The sequence below is a fragment of the Corythoichthys intestinalis genome, chromosome 19 (genome assembly GCF_030265065.1).
Source record: "Corythoichthys intestinalis isolate RoL2023-P3 chromosome 19, ASM3026506v1, whole genome shotgun sequence".
Classification (NCBI taxonomy): domain Eukaryota; kingdom Metazoa; phylum Chordata; class Actinopteri; order Syngnathiformes; family Syngnathidae; genus Corythoichthys; species Corythoichthys intestinalis.
In genome coordinates this window covers 23,331,901-23,359,581 of record NC_080413.1, presented here as the reverse complement: position 1 = coordinate 23,359,581, position 27,681 = coordinate 23,331,901, and the positions used below count along the sequence as shown (strand labels likewise).

At 39.5% G+C, this 27,681-nt stretch overlaps 2 protein-coding genes across 2 annotated transcripts in view; both read right to left on the bottom strand.

Moving 5' to 3' along the window:
• lpgat1 (lysophosphatidylglycerol acyltransferase 1) overlaps positions 1-15,166 on the bottom strand; it is a 38,193-nt gene extending 23,027 nt beyond the window's left edge. Inside the window, exons 1-4 of the mRNA XM_057823130.1 lie at positions 15,018-15,166; positions 13,509-13,761; positions 4,374-4,492; positions 1,752-1,847 (exon numbers count right to left, since the gene is read on the bottom strand). Of these exons, the coding sequence (XP_057679113.1) occupies positions 1,752-1,847; positions 4,374-4,492; positions 13,509-13,761; positions 15,018-15,050 (501 nt within the window). The 5' untranslated portion in view covers positions 15,051-15,166. The remainder of the gene's footprint in view (positions 1-1,751; positions 1,848-4,373; positions 4,493-13,508; positions 13,762-15,017) is intronic.
• A 1,237-nt stretch (positions 15,167-16,403) lies between these two features.
• ints7 (integrator complex subunit 7) lies at positions 16,404-27,439 on the bottom strand. Its single transcript, XM_057823129.1, has 20 exons — positions 27,268-27,439; positions 27,005-27,134; positions 26,772-26,918; positions 26,068-26,205; positions 25,307-25,353; positions 24,932-25,131; positions 23,839-23,961; positions 23,535-23,652; positions 23,312-23,440; positions 23,095-23,192; positions 22,649-22,888; positions 22,267-22,404; positions 20,604-20,810; positions 20,173-20,367; positions 19,536-19,639; positions 19,317-19,385; positions 18,848-18,980; positions 18,661-18,759; positions 17,935-18,123; positions 16,404-16,759 (listed from the first exon to the last, which is right to left on the bottom strand). Exons 1-20 carry the CDS (start codon positions 27,359-27,361, stop codon positions 16,478-16,480), a joined length of 2,880 nt encoding a protein of 959 aa, XP_057679112.1. The 5' UTR covers positions 27,362-27,439; the 3' UTR covers positions 16,404-16,477.
• Between the last annotated feature and the right edge of the window lie 242 nt (positions 27,440-27,681).

The following is a 27,681-nucleotide window of genomic DNA, read 5'->3' as shown; positions in this document are numbered from 1 at the left end:
AAGTCGAAATGGTCGTATGTCAAGCAGGATTTTCCCTTAAGAATACATTATAATTCCAATAATTCGTTCCACAGCCCAAAAACCCACACTACATCCTAAATAAATACTGCTGTTACTATTGAAAATAGCAATTACAAAGAGCAAAATAAATAAAATATGAATAAAAATCAGAATAGCAATAATATAATAATAGCAATATATAATAATATAATAATAACAATAATAAAGTACAGTACCTGTAATTATGTAACGAATCGGCTTCTAATAAGGCAGACATTTTTTAGTGTACCTGAACGCACCGCGCGGCTGACGGTGAACAGGAGAGCGCTATTTTACTTTCTGTTTCGATCCTGGCGTCAACAGCAGTGGACACTTGGCGAGTTGATGGAATAAATGATTTGAAACCTGACGAAGCTGGCGATTTCTTAGGCGATGTTACCGCAATAAGAATTGTCACCTTAACTTATAAAGACTGGCGAACGGAGGGGGACCGCCGGCTGAGATCGGCATTCTACGACCCAGTTCATGGATGCACACTTATATTTTGCTATCATTAACGTCTTCATTTCAATGGTAAGCGTCACCTTTTCTTTTTTTTTTCTCCACCTGCACTAAACTTAAACTGCACTAAACTAAAAACAGAACTAAAATGCATTTTGCGTAGTTGGTAACAAGGAAGCCGAACTTTTAACGGCACGTCAGCCGCACGCGCGCACGCAGGTGCACGCGAGGCGATAAATCGCAGCGGAAAAATTATCGCCTTCATTTTTATTTACCGTGCGATAAATGGAATTATTGCATATTGCGACAAGCTTAGTTATTAGCATAGTTTTAGCCATTTGCTGAAAGAAGGAAAGTGATTTTTAGGCAGTTTTAGAGACTGGGAAATCAAGGCATACCCAGTGTCCAGTATGTGACATTCATTACTACCATGCAAATGTGTTTAAAATAGGATCCTGTCCCATGTGCGAGTATGCAGTCATTGCTGCTTTGCACATGGTGGCGAGACGAGTCAGTTAGGCCCCATGGGCAATAGATGCCTGCCTTGCTGTGTGAGGTATTTTGGGGAAGGATGTCAACAATGCACACCAGAATGCCAGAAGCAATCGCTGAAATGACCAAGCCCAGTCAGGCTAGTCTACAGTAGTGGGCACAAGCTTCAGCCTTGACAGTGGTTTGCAAGGGATTTTCTCAAGCCATTGCCGTTGCAGTCAAATGCTGTAAATAAATAAAAGGTGTAGATGGTGTACTATAGTACATTTCCAGTGTGTGCCTGTGTGCTGGCTGGTCAAAGCCACCTGCTCAGTTTCAGATGACCCCACAACAGAGGGTTAGCCTGACCCATCAAGGCTGAGCAGCTCAAAACTCCACATATTACTGTCCACAGTGGCTGACCTTCAGAGAGGACGCCGCAGACTTCAGAAGCCTAGCCACGTGCAAGCATTCCAGCTGGGACAAGCAGATGGGTAGTGACTATACTTTTGTGGAGAGTGATAAAAAAAATACCAACTCACAGCAGCCGAGATGTTTAAAGGAGTTTGGTAATGGCCTTATGGACTATGTTTTTTAATCTTCAGGCCTTCTGGGACAATTAGCCTGTAGGCAGTTGAGAAAAAGTCTTAGTGGGGGGAAATATTTAAAAGAGGAATGGAAAGCAACGACGGGTGTGGGAAAAGGTGTTAGTAGGGTAAATGTAGGAGGAGTGTTGATGACAAACCTATTGAAAATTTAACAGAGCTATGAGAACTTACCTGTCTAATAAAGAAGTCACCGTGTATGAGGGACACTAGGCCAAAGTTTGTGTATTTGAACACATGGTCCATCAGCCACATCATTTTTCGTACCACCTAGAAAAAAAAACAGTGAAAGGGAACTGGGGGAAAAAAAACCTACCCTATGGTGTAATAACAAATAGATCCTGTATTGCCTATAATAAATGTTGAGAGTACTTTAATGCAGTAATTGAAATGTATTCTATAAATCACATTTAATATAAAAGTTCTTATCAGTTGCAAAAATCTACTGACACAAGGGCTGTCAAGATTGGTTGATTCATCTAGACTAGGGTTGGTTGGGTATTGCGGCTTGAAGTATGATACAATATGGCAAAAGCATATTGCAATAAGCATTACAATATATTGGGCAACGCTTGTAAAAACTTTTTTTTCCATAACTAATTTTTTATAGATTTGAATATCCTTCCTCAACATTTCAATTTATGTAGAAACCAAAACTAACTCTTTTGCTTTGCATTGCTGCAGATATTGAAGAGGTGGGGGGTCAGCCTGTTAGTGCTGAGACCATACACCACACTCTACATCAAATTGGTGTGCATGGCTGTCACCCCAGGAGGAAGCCTCGTCTGAAGATGGTACACAAGAAAGCCCGCAAACAGTTTGCTGAAGTCATGTCAACAAAGCACATGAATTACTGGAACCATGTCCTACGGTCTGATGAGACGGGCGGGCTTTCTTGTGTACCGTCTTCAGCACTCCTGTAACGAGTCACATGACATTTTGGAGGGAAAATGACAAGCAGTACTCAATTTGGACATTTAGGGATGTACGTAATTTCTATGGTGTGTACTCACTTTTGTTGCCAGGGGTTTAGATATTAATGGCTATATTTTGAATTATTTCGAGGGGAAAATAAATTAACTTTATTATATAAGCTCCACACAGGCTACTTTTCATTGTGTCAAAGTGTCATTTTGTCAGTGTTGTCCCATGAAAAGATATACTTAAATATCTGCAAAAATGCGAGGGGTGTACTCACATTTGTGATACACTGTATATATACAGTGGGGCGAATAAGTATTTAGTCAACCACTAATTGTGCAAGTTCTCCCTCTTGAAAATATTAGAGAGGCCTGTAATTGTCAACATGAGTAAACCTCAACCATGAGACACAGAATGTGGAAAAAAACCCAGAAAATCACATTGTTTGATTTTTAAAGAATTTATTTGCAAATCATGGTGGAAAATAAGTATTTCGAAAGTTCATTTCGATCTTTTGTTATGTGCCCTTTGTTGGCAATAACGGAGGCCAAACGTTTTCTATAACTCTTCACAAGCTTTTTACACACTGTTGCTGGTATTTTGGCCCATTCCTCCATGCAGATCTCCTCTAGAGCAGTGATGTTTTAGGGATGTTGTTGGGCAACACAGACTTTCAACTCCCTCCACAGATTTTCTATGGGGTTGAGATCTAAAGACTGGCTTGGCCACTCCAGGACCTTGAAATGCTTCTTACGAAGCCACTCCTTTGTGGCCCTGGCTGTGTGTTTGAGATCATTGTCATGCTGAAAGACCCAGCCACGTCTCATCTTCAATGTCCTTGCTGATGGAAGGAGATTTTCACTCAAAATCTCTCGATTCATGGCCCCATTCATTCTTTCCTTTACACAGATCAGTCGTCCTGGTCCCTTTGCAGAAAAACAGCCCCAATGCATGATGTTTCCACCCCCATGCTTCACGGTGGGTATGGTGTTCTTCGGATGCAATTCAGTATTCTTTCTCCTCCAAACACGAGAACCTGTGTTTCTGCCAAAAAGTTCTATTTTGGTTTCATCTGACCATAACACATTCTCCCAGTCCAGTAGGTCCCCCTGTGTGGTTCTGGGATTTTTGCTCACCGTTCTTGTTATCATTTTGACGCCATGGGGTGAGATCTTGCATGGAGCCCCAGATCGAGGGAGATTATCAGTAGTCTTGTATGTCTTCCATTTTCTAATAATTGCTCCCACAGTTGATCTATTGCAGATTCAGTCTTCCCAGCCTGGTGCAAGTCTACAATTTTGCTTCTGGTGTCCTTCGACAGCTCTTTGGTCTTGGCCATAGTGGAGTTTGGAGTGTGACTGACGGAGTTTGTGGACAGGTGTCTTTTATACCGATAATGAGTTAAAACAGGTGCCATTAATACAGGTAACGTGTGGAGCCTCGTTAGACCTCGTTAGAAGAAGTTAGACCTCTTTGACAGCCAGAAATCTTGCTTGTTTGTAGGTGACCAAATACTTATTTTACCCGCTAATTTGGAAATAAATTCTTTAAAAATCAAACAATGTGATTTTCTGTTTTTTTCCCCACATTCTGTCTCTCATGGTTGAGGTTTACCCATGTTGACAATTGCTGGCCTCACTAATCTTTTCAAGTAGGAGAACTTGCACAATTGGTAGTTGACTAAATACTTATTTGCCCCACTGTACATATATAAAACAATTAATGAACAAAAAGGAATACTGACTTAAAATTTGTTACTTATTGGGTTTTCCAATAACCCGTAATAAAATTCCAATGATTTCAACGCCTCTGATCCCACGCAATTCAACCCTATTATAATCATGTACAAGTAACATAGAGCATCTGTCTTCTTACCATGCCCTTGTCCTGCAGGCACATCATGAGGGTACACACATCTCCCGTAGATTGATGGTTGACAATGACCATGGCTTCATCATCAGAGATGGGCCGCACATCATCACCCCACTCCGTTACTGCAAAACAAATGAGATACAAAGCTTTCAGTTGGTTTCCTTTTTATGTAACAGATGGACTCCGTTTCAGATACAAAATGCAACTCTTTATATATATGTCAAAATCCCTTAGCTTGCTGGTAATCATTGAATTTTAGTCAATGTCTCGAAGGAATACTAAGTTGCTATCACCCACGAACAGCTGACGACATTACAAAAAACACATTTTTCTATTTCGATTTTCAGTTGCAAAATTTGTAATACGTAAGATGTAAATGGGACTACTGTAATACATTTCCAGATGCTTCTTTTTTTTTTTTTTTTAAATTGCGTATCATTCATTTCATTTCCTTTTGCTTAATCTGGTGGAATTTGATTTAAATCTTCATGTTAACAAGGAAATGTTCTCACAAATCAAGCAGTAAACTGAGTTTGCAAATTATGCAGGCACAAGTAATATGCGTCCTTAAAGAGGTGCTGAAGAAAGTGAGTGTTAAAAAAAAAAAAAAAAATTCGAACTCTCAATATTAATGAAAGTGTGGTCCAAAAGTGGAAAATAATGTATTAGGACTTCACCACACTGGATACACAGGTAACGGAGAACACAGAACCAGCACCTCGTTTTGTTGTCAGAGTGGTAGGAACAATATGAAGAAAAATACAGCCGCAAGCCTCTTTTCCTCAGGCCAAATGGTACACTGCACACAGCCTTCAACAAGGCTTTAGCTACCAAAAGAACAATACGCAACCATCATTAACTTGCAACAGTGCCTTCTTGTGACAGACACAGCGCTTTCAACATGACAATAACTGGCATAAATTAGCACTAAGGGAGTAAATCTGAAGTGGCCTCTGGTTCTCTTTTCCTGATTTACATTGTCCAGCATCTATTCAAAGCATAAGACTATTTTACAAGCTAATTGCCAGTGTGTGTTTGTTAACAGCACACATAGGAGCTTAAACAAAAAGGAAATGTGGTTTGTGTCTGACAAAGACCACGAGAGGGCATTTGCAATATAATGTACACTTCAGCAGCACTGCATATTAATAGAGAAATACGGAGATCTGCTAAAAGCCCAAGGGTGAAAGGATTCAGCTGAGCTGCAGTCATGTGCGGGGAATCCCCAGTCATGGGAGGGTCAACTCAAGTTGTGTGATGCAAACGTTGCAGGATTTTGCAAACCATTTCTTCGCAAAAAAGCAGAAGGTAACGTTTGGCTTACTGTAGATTACAGCGAAATTTATTTATACAGATACAAAAAAGGAGCTTGTATCATGTTGCCCAGGCTTCAAATTTCACAATCCAAGAAGATCATGACACCAAAGTGTTTCATGACAGTGATAAAATCAGAGAGGTGTACTGTATTTGGAACAGTAGAAATGGGCGATTCACATTTTTGGAATTTGTATGAGACCAAATTAAGGAAAAATTGAATAACTGTTTCTAATCTGTTTTACCGTCAAATACATCTTGACATGGTAGTTGGGATGGGTGTGGAGTAGATACAGTAGTTTATTCAAGAGAAGGACCAGTGAATGCCGTACTTTTTTTGGACTATAAACCGCTACTTTTTGCCCTCATTTTGAATTATGCGGCATATAGTCCATTGCAGCTTATTTGTTGATTTATTGTATTTGGGTTCATGGGTAAAGCTTTGACAGCGGGGCCATGAGACTGTCATAAGCCCATCATAATTATGACATGACACTATAATGTGCATTAATGAATGCTTATGACAAGTGTCATTAAGTGCCATCCGGCAAAATTTATCACCATCTCCATCCATTTATGTCCACCTCGGATCGTTTACATCCATTCAAAAGTGAGATAATTTGCCGGATGACACTAAATGACGTCTGTCATAAGTAGGGTTGGGCATCGAGTATCGATGGGAACCGGTTCTAACACTCCGATGCTCCCGGAATCGTTCGCATTTTTAAATTTTGACTCGTTTCGATGACCACAGAGCGGAAAAAAATTGCTCGAGTTTAAAGACTGATATTTATTTACAAGTTATAATTAGCCCTGTGAGAAGTTCATTTAATTTAAAAAAACGTCGAGAAATTAAGACTAATATAAACTAAGCAAATTTTTTTGGGCCCTGCATTTTTTTTTACCCTGCCTCTTAAAAGAATTGGAATTGGGAATCGTTCAGAACTGGAATCGAAACGTGGAATCGGAATTGTTCAATTTCAAACGATGCCCATCCCTAGTCATAAGCATACATTAAAGTGCGTATGACACCAAAAAGCATGTTTATTTCATATTTATGTTTTATGTTCCTGAATGAAATGTACCGCTTGGATGTGTGTGGAAGCGATCGTTTTATATTTTCAATTTTTAAATCCCGCGCCAAGAAAATGAGTGACTTCCGGCTACTGACTCGGGTTTAGGACGAATGCGAATGTGACGTCACCCGGGTCAGCATCTTACAATACAGCATTGCTTAATAGCATGCAAATGGACTGCGGATTCAGCTGATTTTGCGGATTAATTTGTTTATTTTTTGCATCACGCCAGCTAAACAGCTGCAGGCTTTTGTGGCTGCACCAGGGAGAGGCGTGTGAGCCTTTTTGGGTTTCAAAAGGTTCCTATTCACCGTGGATATTGGCCAAAACAACCGGCAGATTAAAAGACTAATTTCTCGTCATCTGCACTTTGCCAAATTGCTCTCTACAGTCGAATCATCTCAAAATATGATTCTAATTTACATAATAATGCTATTTAAGACTTTTTTTCTCCTGTCGTACACACTTTAGTTCTCATGACAGTATCAGGTCATAATTATGACGGTCTTATCTTATGACAGCCTTATGATGCCGCTGTCAAATAAAGTGTTACCGGTAAATTTCTTTTGGTGTAACGATCCCATCATACAGTGAGGACAGCTGCAGCTTATAGTCCGGTGTGGCTTATCTATGAACAAATGCAGTTTTCATGTCAAATTTGGTGGGTGGCGGCTTATTGTTATGTGCGCCTTATAGTCCAAAAATTACGGTATATATGATGAATGGGGAAGAATCATGATGTAATATGTAATGCCAACTACCAGAGCCTTGATTCCTTGTGTTTAAACATCCTTGACCAATAAAAATAATGATCATTAAAATATCACTGCCACATCCAGAGTTGTGGCACTGTAACTGGCCATGGTATAATTTTCATGACTCTCTGTGAGTAACCAGCAGTTGTTTACAGAACGTACAGGGTTGCTGATGCTTAAAGCAACACATGACATTCAGACAGTAGGCGATTTTGCCTGTGGACATATACAGTAACACAGCAATGACTCAAGTCCTAACAAGAAGAATAGATACCAGTCAAAGAAAACGGGGAAATTGTCTGTCTAGCAAGTTCAAGTGACTTCGAGGTTAAAACATAATTTGAAAATGGGATGGAGGAACAGTTTCCATTTTGTCCCTTTTGAATTCCCCTGAGAAAACGAAATTGAGATCTCACTTGAGGAAAAAATGACACATTTGTGACACCCAGCGTGAGGATGTGTGTGTGTATGCCCTGAAGGGGATGTCATTTCATAAGGAGCGTGCTCTCCCGCTCGCTGATGTCCCCATTGTCGCTGGAGACGAGCATTAACGATATCACAGAGATGGGTCATCTGTCAGATAGAATACATTAGGGAAATTGTCTTTGAGAGATGACACAGTTAGTGTAGCAGGGTGACAACCATGCTACAGGCATAATTTCTAATCCAATAGTGGTGGTCAGTTAAACCTACCCGTGCTGTCGTTCCTTCCTCTCCAGAGGCAGATAAAAATTTGGCCACTGACCCTTATAATTAATCTCTTGCCACTCCAATTTTAACACGTCTGGCCATACCAGGAAAAGAAGAGCAAATTGTCATTGATAGTCAAATCTTTGGAGCCCAGCTGGGGATGGAAGGTTCTTACAGGTAAATTACTACATTAAACAAAATTGCAAATATTTAGTAATAAGGGTTCTGTGTTGGAATGGATGAACCCCAAACAAAATGCTCTGCTAAAAAAAGCATTCATTTTACTGGGTAACACCATCTTTCCACCTAATAAACACATTTTTTACTCACCTGCATCAAACAAGTGTCTTCACACACTGGATTGTTTTTATATAGATGTCACTGGTTCACAGTGTAGAGTTTTATTCAAGTCTCATAATAATATACTAAAAATAAACCTTCCCTTTTCCAGGAACTTAAAAAAAGGTTTACAGTACACTTGCTGTCTTTTAGTACGTGTAGTTTTTCTCAGGGGCAACTACTGACAGTCACGTTAAAACTGTTCATATTGATGATGGTGTTGATGTGCTAAACCATGACTTCATAAAGGTTAGTGTTAAAAAAGAACTGCCAGTTTCTAAACAGCCTTCATTACACAGGTATGGTATATACTTACTAGTATATATGTCCTGAAAGTGTGTATACCAGTAATGTGTTCATCTATCAATCAGCTGAGCGAAACGGCATCAATCAAGTACGTTTTGTATGCGCCCACACAGTCCAGAGAATAGGTCTGAGCCAAGTAACTGACAACACGCGTGTGGGTGTTGCATGACTGCACAGAGGCATTAACAAATGACGAGTGGTGGAGATCATTCTTTTTTTCACACGCAAATTTTTTGCCAGGCCAAGTGCTAGATCCCTGTTGATGGGCCCATTTATGGTCACCGTTTTTTGAAGACCATAAAGGTGACAAAATTGTACTTTAAATTCTAACACAACAAACCTTCTGTACTGACTAACGTGATCTACGGCTGACAGGTCATCTCAAACCACAGTGGAGTGATAAATGAAAGGCTACGCTCCCTTTTCACGCTTAGGTTTGGTTAAAAAATGCAAAACAACAAAAAAAGAAAAACTCTGGCCCAAAAGCTCTCGTAACGCATTTTGATATGGTCAAATATGGACTTATCATCTGTCCCATAGTGCGTACCAAACAAGCAGACCAAGACATAGGTTGTCTTGCCTGCTTGTGATAAGTAAATGATGATTCCACTGTGAGATACGGCACACAGTATGTGCAAGTTAGTATAATGGTCAGGTTGAGGGTACTGATGATTAGAGGTGGAAATCTTTAGGCAACTAACGATTCGATTACGATCACAATCCAGAGGCTACGATTCGATTATAAATCTATTATTGATGCAGCCCCCCCAGCTATTAGTTGCTTTTAATGTTTCGTACATTAGTTACAAAAACTGACCAAAAATCCACTCAGGCTTAAATAAACGACAATCAGTATCAAGTTAACAGCTCAAAACGGTAAATAAAATACTCAGGTCCCCATTCTGTATCAGCAGCTTTAAACCACATTCAATTAATTTAATGTTGTGAATCAACCGTTAAAGTTGTTAAAATTGTTAAAATTGTTAAAATTGCTCCCGTTATTCCATAATTCCCCTTCTGTCTACTTTCGACACGTGAAAGTTTTAAAACGGTTTCATCATTTAAAGATAGATTCAAGTCAAGATTTTGCCGATTTAGGAGTATTTTAGATAAAAAGTTAATTAGGTTCGTTTGGAAGTTTCGTCACAAAAGACTTCCAGGGAAGTGTACTGCTTTAAGATGGCGGCTGTTTACCAACGCCGGCATGTCTGTCATTTTGCATCTAGTTTTCTATTAATATGCTGCTAACACCGCCGAGTCTGTCATTACGCATCTAGTTCTTTATACATGTGATATCTACCGTAGCATTATGTGGGCGTAGTTTGTAGCGGCTGCTGGCAGTAGTCAGGTATTATTGTTTTTTTATCTAGCGGTATGAGTTGAGCCAGAGCTGCGAGTTAAGCATTGTCATTAGCCGGGTGACCCAGGTGATGACAACAAGCATGATGTTTATTCTCGGTCCGTATTGAGTAATGAAGACCCGCTGACTGTGTTTTAGTTCCGTTTTAGTTCCGCTTTGCTTGGCATATTTCAATAATTGGAATTTGGATATTTGTGAATCGTTCTGAAATCTTCCAAGGCCGAATCGCGAATATTCTAAGAATCGGAAATTTTGCACACCCCTACTGATGATGTCCTTTACTCCAGTTATTGCCAACCACAGTATACCCAATATGGGAAATATAATGTAAGTGTAAAAGTGAGAAAGTCATCATTAATTCACTAATCTTAATAATTATAATGATTCATGTAATTGTTGTGACATTTTTGTTTGGTGGTGCGTCGTGGGATTTTACAAATGTTTAAGTAAAATATGTGCTTTGGCTCAAGAAAGGTTAGGAAATATTGCTTTACTTTTTCTATTCTATGAAAGTCACATATTAAATTGAAATTAAAATGTTACAACCTGCATTTTTGATGTTTGAACAGACCACTTCAAGCTTAACTGACATTAACATGCAGCTAAAACTCAATCACGCAGATGTGGCGCACTTGCTTGTGTCTACCCAGTATGTGTAAGTGTGACATCCCAGTAAGACAAATTGAGGTTTTCATGCTTTTATCAACAACAGGTCTAATGACTGACAACCAAAAAAGGCAAAAAAGCCCACCCACTACAAACCATTACAAAAGTCCGGTGAAAAACTGTATGTCAACATTTTGCTTCTTTGGCCTGGCCAAACATTCCATTTGCATGTTTTTACCAACTAAACTGGGACATCCACTACTCTGACAACATTGTTTGCAAGGCGTGAAGAGCAATATTTACCTCTCTGGCTGCTCCTTTCGCAAATGTAGCATCAATACTTCATGAACTGATCTTCACAAGTGAATCTGTTTGCAAAAGACTCAACAATCTTTTGACTGACCACACATAGAGACAATATTCGATATGAGTGAAATCAACACCCATTTGAATCTAATCTCATTTCCTTAGTGCGAAAACTAAACATTCTAATTCACAGCCCTGCAACGGTCTGGAAGAACGATTCTTTTGCTGTTTAAAATCTGTGTCAAATGTCATGTACTCTACTTTATACGAGGGCTCATTAGTGACTCAATAAGGGAAACTTAAAAATTAACCTTAGATTATAAAATGTAGAAATTGTCTGAAATTCTGATTAAAATTAATATTCTGAAAATAAGTATTTAGTTGTCTGCTAATCAAGTGGAACTTAAACTAGGTGACCCTCTAAAATCACCTACCGGTGTTTTTTTTTTTTGTGTGTGTGTGTGAAACCACAGAAAACGTATTTCTTATTGTGATGCATGACATTATTGCGTATCAATGTCCTAGCTGCTCAGTACAAGGTGGCTAAATTTCTATTTCTATTTTAACGAGCTAACATTAATAATTTATATGAAATATATAATCGTATTGCGTAAAGAGACTCCACTCCTGGATGAACCCAGTTCTCTTTCCTGTGCGCATCACGTGTACTTCACCTAAGGTTGGAGATAAGATGAGGAAACAATTTATTGTATAGGTTTTATGACACAGCAGTTGCTCGTGTTATGTGCAAACTTCAATCTGTACTTTTAAGAGTTTAGAGTGTTAAAATGTATGATCTATGCAGCTGATACAAATTTTCTTTCCACTTAAACAGCACATCCCAAAGGGTGAGTACCGTAATTTTCGGACTAAAAGGCGCACCTGACTTTAAGCCGAACCCACAAAATTTGACATGAAAACGGCATTTGTTCATAGATAAGCAGCACTTGACTATAAGCCGCAGCCGTCCTCACTGTATAATGGAATATTTTCACCAAAAGATATTAACCGGTAACAGTTTATTTGACAGCGGCATCGTAAGACCGTCATAGGACCAAATGAACCACCAAGGAGCTTCGAACCAATTGGCTGAAACACTTAATTGCTTCAAGACGCTTCATTGGCCATCGTTGCTCCACCTGCTGTCAACACTTTTGTCCTCCAACATGTCTCCTAGAATGCATTGCAGCGCTACAGATGTAAATAATAATCAAAATTCATATTTTGTGCTAATTATTTCCTCAGTTACTGCCCAAATTGTTTCATTAATTGCTAGTATGGTATTTAGTAACACTTTATTTTACAGTGGCGCCAAAAGACTATCATAGTTATGACATGCCACTGCCATGACCATTAATGAATGCATATTACAGATGTCATTTTGAGTCATCCGGCAAATTATCTCACTTTTGAATAAATGTAAAACATCCGAGCTGCACGCAAAAGGAATTAGTGACAAAATTCTCTAGGTGACACTTAATGACATCTTTCATAAACATTCATTAATGTCCATGACAGTGTCATGTCATAAATACGGTGGTCCTATGGCAGTCTTATGATGCGGCTGTCAAATAAAGTGTTACCTATTAACCCAAATAAATCAACAAATAAGCCGTACCGGACTATAGACCGCAGGATTCAAAATGAGGGTCAAAAGTAGCGGCTTATAGTCCGAAAATTACGATAGTTCTGTTTAATATATGAGTGTATGACATGACTTTAAAGCATTGCTTTTTATAGAAGAACTAAACAAATTGGGAGTTCCACTAGTGTTCTAGTAATTGATGTTCTGTAATTAATACCAACAGCACAGTGCTGTCTTCAAATTATTACTGTATCTGCACATCACATACCTTCTTTAAAATTAGAAATGCATCTAATAACTATAAAACCCTGCCTATATTACAATTTCTTCCAAGTAAAGTCATCTTATACTAAGCATGTGTCTCCTCCATAGATGGACTGTCACCCTCTGATGTTTATCCTCCACAGCTTGACAAACTGCATGTACTACAAATGTTACATAAGGCAGTACTCAGCGTTATATTAGATGACAAGTTTGCATTATTGATCAGTACACCTTGTTACACCCTACGAACACCACTTACAATTAGTAAGCATTTTGCCCACAACCCCTGTGCAACCAAACACCACAGACTAAATGAATCACTTACAAGACATTCAACCCAGTAGATGTGGGAAATAATACAGACTGACCCTTGTGATTACATCTCATATTACAAAGCGATTCATTTCTTTGGTGGTCACTGGTTGCAGCAACAATTAAAAGTTCCTATGGTTTGGCTATGTCTTTCTCGACACTTTTGAATGCTCAAGTAAAAGTAGATATGAGTGAACATTTTAGTGAGAATCAAAAGCATCTTACCAGTGTAGCCTGCAATCCAGCCCCACGACGACACCATGGCCAGCAGCCATTTAAACATGACTCCCTCAAGGTGCCAGAACGTGGAGCTGTGCCATATTCTCAGGGGCTGCAGCACGAGCAGGTATAGGCAGTAGGACGGGATGGCTACACAGTTGTTGATGAACATAAACACAAAACGGAGCACAGCCTTGAGCAGAGTCCAGCTCAGTTTGCCGGCCCCGTCCAACAGCTGGGCCATCGTGATCCACACTGTCTGGAAGAGAGAAAAGGACAAACAGTTGAGTGTGAGTTTGTACAAGTACAGAGCAATCAGTGTGTGCACGGGGAGTCAAAAGTACTGTAACTGTAAATCTTTTTTAATGTACCCAATCATATTGCGGTCAAACAATTGTTATTTTTCTATTTGATCTTTTCCGCATTAAAAAGTGAATTTATCACATTATTTCAAGATATATACCGGAGCTTTTTGTGCTACTCAAGCTGATGAACAAGAAACAAGGCTACCTCAAGAGCCTAAGTGCCAAACTCCTGGCCTGCGGAACACATCCAAACCACAATTACAGAAGATCTAGGGCACAAACAATTTGATAAATAGCATGGAAGTTTGAAACTGGCAAATTACGTTCTTTCCAAATGTGTTTTTCTTCAGGAGTCAGGACTACCCAGTGAATCTCAAAATCCTTTCTCAAGTATGCATAGCCGCAAACTGATAACGATCCCAACCCAGGTGGGAGGTGCTCTATAAAGTACAATTTAACTACTGTACGTCTTAAACTGGCATAGGGTACAAGTTCACTGAATCATCTACTGTATATAACCCTAGGGCTGTCACTATGGACTATTTTATGAATCAAAAGCACTTGACTGTTGAATTGATTAATCAAATAATCTTATGTTCTTTTTGTTATTATTTGTAAAATATTAAATGAAAAAATGTCACTTTTGCTCAGCTCCATCTTGAAATACAAAGTGAAACACCCAGTAATTTAAAAAGTGATACGTTTTCAACGTAATTTTGTTTCTTTTAATGCAATTACGTGAAACTAGTACTTTTTTTCGTGGCAGTCATATGTACATAACTTCCGTAGTAATGCAAATGAATATGGCGCTGACCAATAGGGAGTGAAGCCATTCTGGACATCGTGAGAAAGATTTAAATCTGTGTCCCCTTGTGTCTTCAAGCTAGCTGTCTTGGCGCCACTGTAATGCTGAAAAGATTTTTCACCATAAAATGACTTCTAAACAAGCTAGCGAGCACAGTGTGGGCTGAGTTAGCCTAGCATTTTTTTTTTTTTTTTTTTGAAGAAGAAGAAGAACGCCCTGCTTGTAAATGTGTAAATGCATACGATAACTCTGCTGGTAAGCCTTCCACGGAACCCGCATGTACTTGACTTGACATGAAATGTACGCGCCCAGGCAAATCCAATGCGGGATACTGTATCCGCACTCCACTTACAGGATATAGTCAGACCCTGAATTGAAATAGACGTGCGGTATCTCGTTACTTACCAAATTAATGTCACGGAAGCATCCAAGGAGCATTAAAGATGGAGCAATAAGCAAATGTATTGAAGCCAGGCGAACGCAGTCATGTGCAGGAACAACCTAACCCAATAAGTTAGCACATTTTCGAGCAGATAAGGTCCGGTTTTGGATCAAAATTAGGGACATGGCTCAATTCGCCTGGTGTCGTCGCAACAATCCCGGTGTAATTAGCGCAATCACACCCATCAAGGCGTCGTTATCCGGGGCTGCTCGAGTGAATCCCGGTGGGCACCGTTAGCCAGCTAGCACGCTAGCTAGCGAGCAAGGAGCTCCACTTGAGCGCGGCCGGTTCCATCGCAGTCAGACACCGGGATAATTCCACTGATGCATCATCCCCATCGTGGTTGTCGGTGTTAAAATTGCTACCGAGATCCTGCCTTCTGTGGACAAAATAAGCCCCGATTCTGGTGTCGGCGCCGCGACAAGCATGAATTGAAGAGTAGTTAAATGGACTGAACGGCGATGCTTCGCTTGTAGGCTGGCCGGATCCGTTATCTGCTCTTAATCGGGATTCGCACATCGGTGAGTTCACTGGATGTATGTAGATGGAGGCGGAAGTGAAACGCCTTCACAATAAAAAAAAAGAAAAATACCCGCCCAAACGTTTCAGGATAAAAGTTATACAGTACTTTAATTTTATAAATCAACGTTATATCAATCCCAAACTGAATAGCTTTATTTTCAAGTAATCCGCACTATTGTGCGCGTCGGTTACAAAAATATCTTTTGTTTTGAAATCTAATAGCAGAAGTCACTCATTTTACGCCTTCGCTTGCGCTCACCTGGTACCAGTGTCTCCATCCATCCTCTAAGTGCGCAAGCTCTCTGTTGTAAAATGATGATGGTTTTATTATCTTGTTACTAAATCGATCGTCACTACATCCCGGTATACAGTGCTCGCATTTATATGCCAGTGAAGGGATGTGATCATAATGTTAAAAGGGAAGTAACTACACATTAACATTTCTATCTTGAAACACATTTTGACAGTTGGTTTTAAATTTGCATCAACATTAAATTTAATTACAATTTCTAAAATTTCACCTATTAATGCAACAGTGGTGTTTTGGGGGGGGGGGGGGGGGGGGTACAGAATTTGGTGCAGATGATGATTATGATTAGTCTGCCCCCTGATGGCGCACTTTGTGAAAAGCAAAACGGTAATCCAAGGACATCCATTCAATGTCCTAGAGATTACGGCATGAAATGTTAGTGCATTAAGAAAAATTCCTGAATTATGAGAAATTTAGCTGGCTTCCATGGAGAAAACCTATCCCTGGACTGCATACTCTTCGGATAGAATACTGTGTGATATTCAGCCTTTGTGTCTTTTAAAAAGATAATAAAAAATTAAATCTATTCTTTTAATCAATGGAATAAATATGTACATACAGACAAGCGAGTAGTTGTAGCTAAAATACTGACTAGAAGCGACTGTATGCGCTCCTCTGAGATGCAGGCTGAGCTGCACTTTGCTGCATTTGGTGGCGAAGCTGCTGGGAGTACGGATCCTCCATGGACTTGACCGCCAATGTGGTTTTGGGACCGGTCTTCCACTCAATGCCGCTCTCGTCCACCACTGAGGCCTCCACTGAGACGGCGTGAGTGCCCAAAATGGAAAAATTGAGCAGGAACTGGGTGCTAAAGTAATCATTGTGGGGTTCTACCCGTTGCTCAATCTCATTGGTTGTACTGTCCAGCATTATCTGCAAGGCAAACAAATGATGCATTTTGAAATTGAATTTATGTAAAAATATTAAAATGTGCATGATATTATTCATATCGATTCGACTCATCAACATTCTTTTCCAACACCTTGTTTGACTCTCATGCTCCACCATGCCAACAGCAGCGCTCTCTTTAAACTCAATTGTTACATCATCTTTACAGATGCAGACCTGTCAAATTGAGTTAGTAACGGTTACCTGAATGTAAGAGTAATTAGTTACTTGGCAAAGTAACTGGTGTTACCTTTCTTTTTTTTTCATTTGAAAAAAAACCCCAAAAAACATTGTAACCTTTGCTATGTTTGGAACTCATTTAATGTTTTGAATCAACTGTTAAAGTTGTTAAAATTGCTCCCGTTTTTGCATTAGTACCCTTCTACTTTCGACATGTGAAAGTTTTAAAACTGTTTCATCATTTAAAGATAGATTTAAATCAGGATTTTGCCGAATTAGGAGTATTTTAGATAAAAAGTACTTAGGTTCGCTAGGAAGGTTCACTACAACAGAGCCTTTCTGAGAAGTCTACAGCTTTAAAATGGCGGCTGTTTACTAACGCCACCATGTCTGTCATTTCGTATGTAGTTCTATATGCCTGTGATATCTAGTGTAGCATCAAGTGGGCGTAGATTGTAGGCTGTCGGCTACAGTCAGGAAATATTGGAGCCACTTAGCCTAGCATCGCGTTTGCAACAGCGTCACAACTCTTCCCTCCTTCCCACTCCCGCTCTTCTCTCTCCGTGTCTCTGACTTTTCTCGCGTGATTCAACCAACGTATTAACGCATAGCAACGCACATTGTCTCGTTGCCGAAACAGTGACACAATCCGAACGGAGGGAAAAAAACGTACAGATTTTGAACGTATGGTGTACACATTTTGAAAATATGTGCTCACTTGTACAAATTACGCTGAAACCGTACAACTTGACAGGTATGCAGATGCCTTGAGGAAGGAGGTCTATTATGCCAATGATGTCATCGTAAATGTAGTTTAATTTACCTAGAGTCTATTTCTTTTCCTGATGGGAATAGGAGGCATTAATTTAAAGTCAAACTGAAAAGAAAGCCAACATACCGGTACTATCACCGTCTATTAGAGCAGAGGCCACGTTTTGAGGAAATCCTGTACATTTGCAATACAAGCACAGGATGTATACCTTGTAGTCTGCCCCAGGTCCCTTGCTCTGGAGGGTGGACGTGACATTCAAACACACGGACTGGATCTTCCTGAAGAGTCCTGGGCTGGAACCATGTTGAACAACCCCCTCAACCTTGAGAGTCAGCTGCTGGTTATTTTGTACTGGGATGGGTTCGTTTGGTGTTCGTGGGGAGGGCGACAGGGCAAGCTAGATAAATAAGGACAGAAATGCGTCAGCTATGAGACCATATCAAAATTCAAAACCGGATTTTATTAAGTACTGACGATTTGTTAGAGGATTTTATTATTTTTGTAATTTTGATGATACACACATCATAACTACATATTATAATATTTAATGCATCTCAAGAAATTAGAATGTAACATAAGTAACTTTAATGGGAAAAATTAAGGCAGAATTGGCCTTGTTTTTAATCTGTTTCTATGTGTTTCGTCGAGTGTCATTCAAGACTTTTGAAGACCAATTAGAACAATTTCATGTAATGAAGACAAACTTCAAAGGTAAGGATTTTTTAAACTGCCAGATAAAAGGCAATGTCTTTCAAAGAGAGTTTATTAAAATGATTAAATTCACAACTTTTTAAAACCCCGCGGAAACCAAGTTAATGAATTTCACTTTATTAGTTTGACCATTGCAGTGAATGAACTTTTACTACAGGACTCTAATTGAGATGTGCCTTTGAAAATATCACACAATTAGGCTTAGCATGTTAATAACTGTTACCTTGATGCTTGTCGATTGAAGCTTTTGGAAGAAGTACCTCTGGAAAGACAGCGGGACCTTTAGCAGTGCTATAATGGCATCACAAAGACAACCTGTATGCTGAAGAAGACAGTAGATACAGTTGCACAATATAACACAAAATGACAGTAAATGTGTAATACAGTATACATTCATATATTTATCTTACCAGGTAAGACACAGGCGGATGCTTTTTGCTGAGGGTCTCCACTTCCTCAAGCACATGGGTAAAGACTGACATCATCCTCCGCTCATATTCGCTCTCTGACTGAACTAAGCCAAGGGGGGCATACTCCTGATAACTACATAATATGTAGACAAAAAAAAAAAGCGATCAGTTCTAATTTAAATGTACGCAAAGCTTTAGTATATTCGTGCCACGCCGAACATAGAAACAGTCCAGTGAACTCATTAGCATGCATTTAACTAAGCTGACATTTCACTGATACATCTCCAACAAGGCACCACATGGAAATGACTAATCTTCTCAAATGTCAGGGTAGTTTAGGTCGGAAAAATAATGAAAGCAAAATATGTATGACTAAACAGCACTTAGTAATGTGCTGCTTTGGTTTCCAAATGCAATTCTGTTAAAAATATATACCAATGTATAAGTACCTTTCAAAGGCTGGGCATACCTGAGAGACTGCGGGTCCAATATCAGAGCCTCAATCACGTGAGAGACGAGTAGACAGCTCTGCTGTTGTCTAATTAAGTTGTTAAGAAAACAAAATCGTATAATGTGTCAGTCAGAAGGTATAGAGACAGTGTTGAAAAGAAATGCACTGATAACATTTCTTTCAGAAAGAAAAAGAGTTCAGACATATAGTATCAGTGCATTACTAGAAATAGGATACAACTCTACATTCCGCAGAGTGGCATAATCGGCATCAAACGATGATTGGTGTAATTCAGCGTAGCGGGCCGCGAGACTTGTGAACTCGTCCTTGCATACTTTCATCTGAAAAAGCAAATGATGGACCGCTTTTTATGCTATTTGCCATATTCTAAATACTGTAATCTTCAGACTACATATAAAGTACAGTACTTAAAATCTTTCAATTTTCTCCAAAACAGTGCACCTTTTAATCCAGTGTCCCACAATGTATGAATTCTGGTAGTGCATAGCAATCTTGAACCAGTTATGTTTGACTGTATTTGTATAATACTGCTTCAATGAAGTGCTCAAGGCACACATTTAAGAAACCCATAATTAAACTAATATGGTGTTATGGTTATGGTGTTATACTTCAACAAATAATAAAACTATGTACTACAATATTAAAAGATAAAGAACAAACGCATTGACGTACTAATGTGCCTTACAATCAGGTGCACCTTATGTGTGAAAATATACTCTTTATCAATGGTGCGCTTTATAATCGGTGCAACCTAAATTCAGAACAGTATGCTAAATAAATAAATAAATCCAAAGAGTAATCAATTGATAATGTTGTCAATTGTACAATTAGCCTGTCTTTGAAGTGTTTTTACCTGTTGAGAGATGCGGCCGCAGCTCTGTAGGTCGTGGCCTGTGCTCAGGGCAAGAGAGGTGGCCACGGCGGGAGGAGGGCTGGTCTTTAGGCTGTTGCAGGTGCAAATAAGCTGGGACAGTGCTTGCAAGTTGTCGATCCGTAATTTAATGAACTCGCACTGGAAAGTAAGTGGATTTAGAGGAGTGCTGGCCGCCTGGAGGGGAGGATTAATCACATAACCTTACATTAATGCCACAGTTGCACACATCTCAAGATGAATTGACAAGATACATGCAGGTATTATGCACATTAATCCGCTAACAGGCTGTGTGGGATCTGATCCAACACCAAGACTATCAAGAGGATCATCAACTAGGAGCATCTGTCGCTGGTGATGGAGTTAGTAAAATAAATGTTTAATGGCAGCCAGATGCCTGGCAGTTAACTGACTGTGAGGGAGGCGATGCCCTTTTGGTACGAGCGTAGGGCCTCGGCAATGGCACTCATGGCCCCGCTGTAGTCTCCGTCCTCCATGTGTGTCAGGCACTGCTCGGCCTGAGAGAATTCCTTGAGGCTGTTGAGCCAGAAGTAGAAATGCTCCGATGCCACACGCGTTCTTAGACTCTGGTAGAGCTCGCTGGAGAGTTCGTGGCACCCCTGCAGATTCAAGAAAACCGTTTAATGCAACAACACAAAGCTCTACGTAGCAGTAAAAAGTTCCACTTCAACAATGTACCCATAATGATGACACCAATTCCCTTTACAGGTAGGTACAAGTAAAACTTGGTGCTTTTTTCCCAACAATATACAAGTTTTGTAGTCAAACTAGTTAGCGTCTCTCCTACAGTGCCTCCTCGGTTTCTTTAGACAAAACTGGACTTGTTTCTATACCAGGGGTTGGGAACCTATGGCTCGCGAGCCAGATCTTGCTCTTTTGACGGCTGCATCTGGCCACGCAGAAAAATCTTTAATTATTTAAAAAAAAAAAAAAAAAAAGTTTCATTATACTCATTTGCGCATTGCGCGAAACGGCGACGGTCACCGGTCATACGCTGGTGTTGTGAAGTAATGAGCAGACGTAACTTTTGCGGCTTATGTTAACTTTTTTAATGCTCCGACAACGCTCCCGCACTTCGCACTAGATATAATCAAATAGCAACCTAGATGTTCTACGTTAGATCCCCCCAAGCCATTTTTTTTTTAATTTAAAAAAAAAAAAAGAAAAAAAAAAAAAAAGATTTCTCCCCAAGTCCCATGCCATTGGCTCCGTGAGCCCAGAGTGATTATGGGACACGTAGCACATATACTACAACCGTCGACTAGAAAGCCGATTCGCAGTAATTTTAGTGGGAAAGGGGCAAACATGCATATAGTTGTGTCTGTCTGTCTCTGTGTCTGTCTGTCTACTATCAATCAATCATATAGGAAATGCAGATGAGGCAGAAACACTGTTGAAAATAGCGGCCTATGTGCGCGTCTTCAGTTTCGTTTTCCGCGTTGTCATCTAATTTTAGAAACCCTTTTGAGAAGATGGCCAAAAGAACAAAAGACAAGGAGTATCTTACTTTTTTAGCAGGTCATAAGGACATAAATATGGCACCGTTTTTTTCTCTCGATTTGGATGAGTCAACAGACGAAAGCTATTTATCCCAGTTCAGTGTGATTGGAAGGTTTTAACTATGAAAGGGACAAGAGGGGAAGATTTATTCAAGTCCTTCACCGAGTTCTGTAAAGAAAAAAATCTACCGATGGATAAACTTGTTTCGGTGTACACTGATGGTGCTCCGTGCTTAAGTTTCTCAACGCCTGCCTGAACCAGACTACAAAGCCATCAACGAAACCATGCAGCACCAGAAGTCACATTAATGGTAAGAAATACTCATCATTGATTAGCAACAGCATAACTATGTTATCAAAAAGAATTCAGAGACTTATTGTACTTAAAAGTGTTGAAAATACACAAAATCCACACATTACTTGTATTTCTAGTTTTAAACATATTGTATGGCTCTCACAGAATTACATTTAAAAATATGTGGCGTTCATGGCTCTTTCAGCCAAAAAGGTTCCCGACCCCTGTTCTATACCTTCAAACATCAAGGCGTAAAATTACCATGCGAGATGCCTGCCGTGCAATCCGGTACACGGTCCAACCATTGGCAACGTGCTCAAGCTGTTGTTTGATGACTGTTTTTACTTCTGCTGACAGCGATGACTGGCTGGCAACAAAAATTACAGTCGCTAAAGAAACCTGAGAAAGTTGATAAAGAATTTAAAGGGGGGAAAAAAGAGGGAAAAAAAACAGTGAAGCTTTATCTAAACTGAAGCGCTATCGATTCTATCAGTGTTACTGTTTCTAAAGCAACATGCTAGTGACAGGATACCTACCATTAGTTGAAATGTCAATCCAGCGGAAGATTACCATAATTCATGATGATTTACTATACTCCAGAAATTACAGTTAATTTAAATGTTGGGGTAAGTACTTTTCTTACCAGAAGCTCTTGCTGTTTGTCGGTGGACGAATGACTGGCCACTTGGTAGAGGTCCACCAGATCTCCCAGCATGCTTTCACCCAGCACTGGCAGATGGGTGGCAATGGCTGACAGCGTGTGGCACATGAGAACACGAGAGGAGTCACAAGACAAGTGGAGTTGACCTAGCAAGAATTCCACTGCGGATTGGCTGAGGTGAGGTCGACTCTTCAGCAGCTTGACTAATGAGGTAAGTGTGGTCTGAAATTCAGAAGATTAGAAAATTGTGAGCAAACAAAAACTTTCAGACATGTCAGAAAACTCAATTGGGCATTAAATTAGTTAACTATAATTATGGTGAATTAGGCTCAGCAAATATCAGCTTCAATTAAGATACGGTATGTAGCAGGATTAAATGGAGAGCTATTTTATCTAGGTAAATGAATGCAGATAACGTATAGTCTCACTTTAAGTGTAGACTGGGCAGTTGAACTGCCATCTTGACTGCAAAGCATCAGCAGCGACTCCAGCCCTAATACGGTATCCTGCTCCAGATGGGAAATATCTGAGGATACACACATTGAGACAAAAATAAATTAGTGTTGTAATTTAAGAAGCAATTTCTTATGCGGAGCTGGAACAAGAAGTGTCAATAGATAATATGCCAGTGGACCATTAACGTACCTTTTTCTGGACAAGAAATTACAATATTGGACAGCACTACGACCCCATGGGCAGCGACAGCCAAGTTGCTATGGTAACAGCACTCCTGTGCCAATTTGACCAAGTCAGTGATCCGAGGGGAAGCAGAGACTGAAGAAAATATTTTAAATTAAAATGAGTCATTTTGATGCGAATGAACAGGCTCTAACTTGTGTACAGATATATTGCAGAATATGAATCCTACCTGTGGTCTGACTGAAGTACTGCTTAATTGCAATTGTTTCAGACAGAGTAGAGAGGACCGCTAACATGCCCAACTTCAAACTAACATTAGGACTGCTCAGTGCACACTCACACAGGGTCTGCAAGTAAATATGAAAATGGGACTAAATATAACACTATACACTGAATGTATTCCATCCAGCTTCAACCCTTGCAGTTTAAACAATAATGTTGTATTTTTGTAAGATTTCGCCCATGTTCATATCCAAGTCAAGGCATGTGATGAATACTCTTGACGAAGTGTACGCATGTGCATTACTACTGACCTGCGTGTTCTCCCTTGTCCAAAGATGAGGAGCCTTTTTCGCAAGGAGCTTTAGATCGTTAATCGCGAGTCTCTTGACTGCTTTGCGTGGGTCATCCTTCAGGTATTGGAGGAGAAGCTGCAACTATAAAATAAAAATAAAAGGACATAATCAAAAGGACCCTCACAATAGAAATGGTATTATTTAGACATGTGCCGATTACCGTGGTATGAAAATGTCACTGTTTCAAAACCGCAAAAAAATTTCCGTCATACCTTCCCTAAGGTATTAGCTATTTTTTATGTCCCAAAACTGCAGGGAGACATCCTTCGCTTGCAACTGCAAGGCTCAACCCTCCCCCACTGAGTTGCTCAGTGTCAGTGAATCAGCTGTGCTACACGTTTGCTGGGGAAGGTGAAACTCCTGAACTTCTTCCCCCATTAAGGAAATCGAAATCGCTGGTATGGGACTACTTCGGCTACAGAAAAGTTACAGGCGGCCGCGGCTTAGAGGAGGAGGGCCAACCGTAAAACATGTTCGCGGCGGGTAGCTGCCGAGGAGGCAATATCTCAAATTTCGCATTTAAACATTAAAGGTTATTAAACACTGTCATGAACATTTCCCACCAGCTACTAGTGTCTAGCGGTGGTAACACATGTGTTTTTTTTTTCTCTCTGGCAACTGTCTGTGTTGAGAAAGAGAGTGTCTGTATAATGTAAACATGGTACGACTCGTACATATGTGCTTTTTATGGAAATAATTCAATTATTTTTGTTCTGATTGTAAAGTTGAGCTGTAGCTGTGGGTTTAGGCTCACCTAAAGGATTGCATTTAATTTTAATCTTATTTAGAATATTTCAGTTATTTTTTTGTTAATTTTTAAATCTATTATAACATTAAACTTATGTTCCAACTTGCAAACATGTATTGAAAAATTAAAATCCTGTTCAATGGAAAAAAGTTTTTTTAACCCAGATATCTCAAAGTAACACATTTTAGAGCTGTAAATGCAATCCCGTGATACCGTGAAACCGTGATATTTTGGCTTAAGGTTATCATACCATCAGAATCCCATATCGGCACATGCCTAGTATCATTTATCGAAAAGAAGTACCTGCTTGGGTATGTCAATCAGGGAAGACGCAGCAAGCTGGGTAAAGGTATGCAGGGTCACAATGACCATGGGCGTCGAGGGGTAAGACGTGACTAGGTTTTGCAAAAGTTCTCGACTACTGGATGCCAAACTAGCATCATGGTGCATGTGCTGCAGCATGGGGATCAATTTCAGCTTTAGGTCAACAGGAGTCTCCAAACCTGGGGTGGTGTTAAAACAGATACCGGTATATGAGTTTGTAAACAACAGTGTGTGTTACAGATCTTTGCAAGTGTCTTTGGACTGCTACTTTTTTATTATTAGAAAGAAAAGTATTGGAATAGAATGGGACTTTCATTTCAAAATCATGCAAAAATAAAAATTTAAGTTACTTACCTTGAATCATCTCACTGACTTTGTTACAAATCCCAGCAGCAAAGACTCTAAAACAGCAAACAGCAGTAGAATAACAAAAGGGAAGTATCCAAAGAAATCTTTTTTACCTAGCAATTAATGCAGAACTTCTAAAATTATACAAAATATTTGAAAAATTTGGAATGTTTTTCGGTATACAATTGTCTCTTAAAACTACTTTATCAAATCCTGTACAACTACAGCAAAATAAATATTTGAAATTATGAACCATGCAACTGCCGCCGTGACTCAACCTCAGATAAACGCGGAAGAAGTTGGATTGATGGATGAATGAAGGTGACATGATCATAATTAGTACTGTATTTAAATCTAAACAGTAGTTATAGGGATGTCCCCTACGGAAATCAGGCCGATCGAGCCATTTTTCAGAGGATCGGAATCGGGTGAAAAGGATCGGGTTTTTAATTTGAAAAAAAACAAAAAACAAATCCAGAAATACGTACAATGACATTGTCGCAATACTCCCAGAAAAAGCGAAAGAGGAAGTACTGTAAACAGTCCAGTACTGTAACATGTTAGGAACTTATATTCAAATAAAAACAAACAAACAACCAAAAAAAGACCCCCCCCCCCCCCTTCCAGGTTTCGGATCGGGACTCAAAATCATGTGACTCGGACATAAAAATATGAGATCGGGGCATCCCTAGTCTCTCAGTAAATTGTGTAAACGTATTAGTAAAGTCATAATTAATAAACACATTCTGTTTACAATATATCCTTACTTTGACTGCGCAGAAAAGCTGGCCGCTGCAAATATAGCAGCTTCTACTTCCACATTGTCATGAGAATCTAGACTCTGGCGAATGTTGTGATGCGCGTTCTTCCTCTCTGGGATGATGGAGGCCAAACTGCCAAGCATCCTGATGAGATTGGAAAAACACAATTAATAAACTGTAATTGTTCAAGTGAGTCAGGCACATTGAACCCAACCTACAAGTAGTACTGAATGGAATACATTTTTATGATTAATTTGAGTTGGTTAGTCAGCATTTCTTTTTTCAAACAAAATTTTTTGTATTTTTTATACCATTTTTCAAAGTACGTTCCCATTGATGTACACTGCTTAATATTACGTCACACCTTCTGTAAGGAAATTACGACATGTGCTGCTAGACATAGTTACTAGCTGTACGTTACAAAAAGTAGTGTAATTTACCGACATGTTTAAAAGTTTCGGGGGGGGGGGGGGGGCATTTTCAAAGTATGTTTGGTATCAGAAGAAACAAAACTAATCCCAGGACGTAAATAATTTATTTGAATAATGTTATTATCATTAACATTTTTTCCTAACAAAATGGAACTTCCATGAAAACTTCTATGAAAATAAGGAATAGAATTTAGGTGAATAATTTCAAATTGTTCAAACTGTTCATGTAAACTGTGCACAGATTATTCCTCAAGGAATAACCCTTCATTAGATTGATACCTCAGAGTAATAGCTCGGGCCACAGGGTCGTTGCTATGAATGACAGAAAACACTCTTTTGACGAATTCGTCCACATTCAGGATTTTTTCCAGATGTTTTTCACTCTGTTGCGTTACTTTTAGCACACAGAAGCGAAGAAAGTTATTCCTGAAATATGAAAAAAATAATACGTTTGTCAAAGGATACAATCATGCTGTTGTTTTTTCAATACTATGCCAACTGAACATCCATACCCAAGTCTGAATATATCAGCGAGTTTTAGAAAGGCAGAGTTGATGAGAATGGGAAAGGGGTACTTCAGGAAGAGTTTGGGAAAGAGCACCACAGCTTCACACTGCTCTCCAGGCTTTCCCGATCGCAGTCCTACGAACAAAAACACATTACTCACGTGAAAACAAGACACACAAGTGTCCTCAAAACATGTTCTGTTCATTTGGCTTAAATCAATAAGCACTGGAAACTATGCTAACACGTTAGCAGACTAGGATGTGGGCACCTTTGTCGAGCTCCAACAGTGCGGAATTGGCGTCAAGTTCTTGCTCGCCATAGCAAGCTTCCGACAAGAACGAACGCGCGGTTGAAAGAGACATTTCCGTTTCTTTGTGGTTTAATACTTCACACTACAAGACATGCACTCGTACGTTTTGTTACATTGTCATATTCAGACCGGATATGTAAATGACTGTTTCCCTGTTAACAGATTTTCATAATAAAATACATTGACTGTTCCGAAACCTGTATTAAACTGTTTAAATCATCGACTATCGTTTGGTGTTTAGGCTATTCCAGAAAAAACGTAACATTTATTTTTCTTACTTTAAAATCTAATTTACATTTTTAATGTCATATACTGTATTTGGCTGGTAAACCGTTCTGGGTGTACTGTACACCGCCACCTGCCCGTAGTTAG